The 1,850-nt window shown below is 38.4% G+C and overlaps 1 protein-coding gene across 1 annotated transcript; it reads right to left on the reverse strand.

Annotated features, from left to right (window-relative positions):
• Positions 1–536: 536 nt before the first annotated feature.
• On the reverse strand, positions 537–1,463 carry LOC121616403 (olfactory receptor 7G1-like). The gene has a single exon (XM_041951155.1). It carries the CDS (start codon positions 1,461–1,463, stop codon positions 537–539), a length of 927 nt encoding a protein of 308 aa, XP_041807089.1.
• Positions 1,464–1,850: the final 387 nt, after the last annotated feature.

A 1,850-nucleotide genomic window follows, 5' to 3' on the forward strand; every position in this document is an offset into this window, starting at 1 on the left:
CCAGGTCCAGTGTATTATTTCTCATTGCTGGTAAATCAACATGGCGTTATATTTTTGGAAGCACAGTCTTAAGATCTGCATGGTTAAATTCCTCACATAGACTGAGAAATCTATCTGGGTGGGCTGTCTGTTGCTCACTGATGATGCCTGAAACAGAGTGACATTTCTGTCATTGTTGTTGGGGCTGGGGGAAATGTAAACCCCATTCCTGCTTCCCCTCACATTGCTTGCAGTGCCTCCTCTTTGAATGGGGGGCAGCAGTCGAGGCCAGTGATGGTGAGCAGGCCAAGTAATCCAAGGAGCAGAATTTTCTCTGCTCGTGTGGTTCCCAAGTTGTAATATGTCATTCTACTGACGTCAAGCAGAAATCAAAACACATGCTTTGCACCTTTTTGTAATATCTGCACATTATGTGAGTATTAGATGTGTGTAACTTTCTACACTATTTTTTGTCTAAAGTTTTTAAACCACATTGTGCAGACAAATATAATATTATCCTCTCAAAGAGCAGAGATACCTCTCCTTGCTCTGAACATTTATTTTCGATCAAACAGAAATCTTTTACATGATTGTCTTATTTTCGGTAGGTTAAATCCATACATAAAGGGAGTGATCATTGGCTGGCAAATCAGGAGATACACAGATAAAATAATGCGTATCTTATCTGGCACATGAGATACATCAAACCTGGAATCAACAAAGTGAAAAATACAGCCAACAAACAAGTTTGACACAGAGACAATCTGAGGTGTGCAGGTGGAGATGGCTTTTTGCTTGTTTTCTTTAGAGGTATTCAGACAAACTGCCAAAATCTTCATGTAAGACACTAAAATGAGACTAAATGGGATCACCATAGTCACAAAGGCAAAAAGCAGGTCAGATATGTTGTTAAGTACTGAAAATGAACACGTAAGTTTAATTACTAAGTGGTGGTCACAAAACACTTTGTCAATGACATTTCCACAAAATTTCAAACGGATGACAAATGAAAATGAGAATATAAAATTAACAAATGAATACGTCCACACAAGTAGAATGATCAGTCCTACTCTCCCTGCGTTCATAATGACGCTGTAGTGTAAAGGACAACAGATAGCAACATATCTGTCGTAGGCCATGGCTGCTAAAATGCAAAACTCAACAGAAGCACAAGTGTAGATACAACACATCTGCAGAAAACACCAGGGCAGGGTCACTTCATGGCTGTCTGAAAACATCTGTGAGAGCATAAGAGGATACAGTGATGTGCTGCCACCGATTTCATTCACAAATAAATTACAGAGTAATATAAACATCGGCTCATGTAACCTTTTGTCCACATATATGACCATAATAACAACTGTGTTGGCCACACATATGGAGAGGTACCATAACAGCATAATGCTGAAATACAGGTATTTTAACTCTCCAATATTGCCATAGGCTGCCAGCACAAAAGACACAACCTCAGTTGAGTTCTCCATTTCTTTCTTGTGTAACGTGAGTGCCACTCAGTGAAACAGAGAGGTTACTATTAAAGATAGCTCAAGAACAGTGTTGTCTGTTATCCTTTTGAATAATGCCTCAGTCTAATATTATACCTGCAAGTTTTCTAATGATCCTTGTGTTCGGCAGGCAAACACATTGATTTTTTTTGCTGGCTGTTGTTAGAAAATTCCAAAGTACAAAAGAATCTAATAGAAAGAACACAAAGAATCACGAGAAAACAAATTCTAAAATTTCTTCATACCAGTGTGCAACAGCACAACAATTGCTTTCACCACACTGGGCAAAACAACAAAGGTAAATGAATTATGGTCATAAAGGATTATAACAACACTTGGTTGGTTAATGAATTCTAATGCAGACAA

This window comes from Chelmon rostratus, chromosome 13, assembly GCF_017976325.1.
Source record: "Chelmon rostratus isolate fCheRos1 chromosome 13, fCheRos1.pri, whole genome shotgun sequence".
NCBI classification, from domain to species: domain Eukaryota; kingdom Metazoa; phylum Chordata; class Actinopteri; order Chaetodontiformes; family Chaetodontidae; genus Chelmon; species Chelmon rostratus.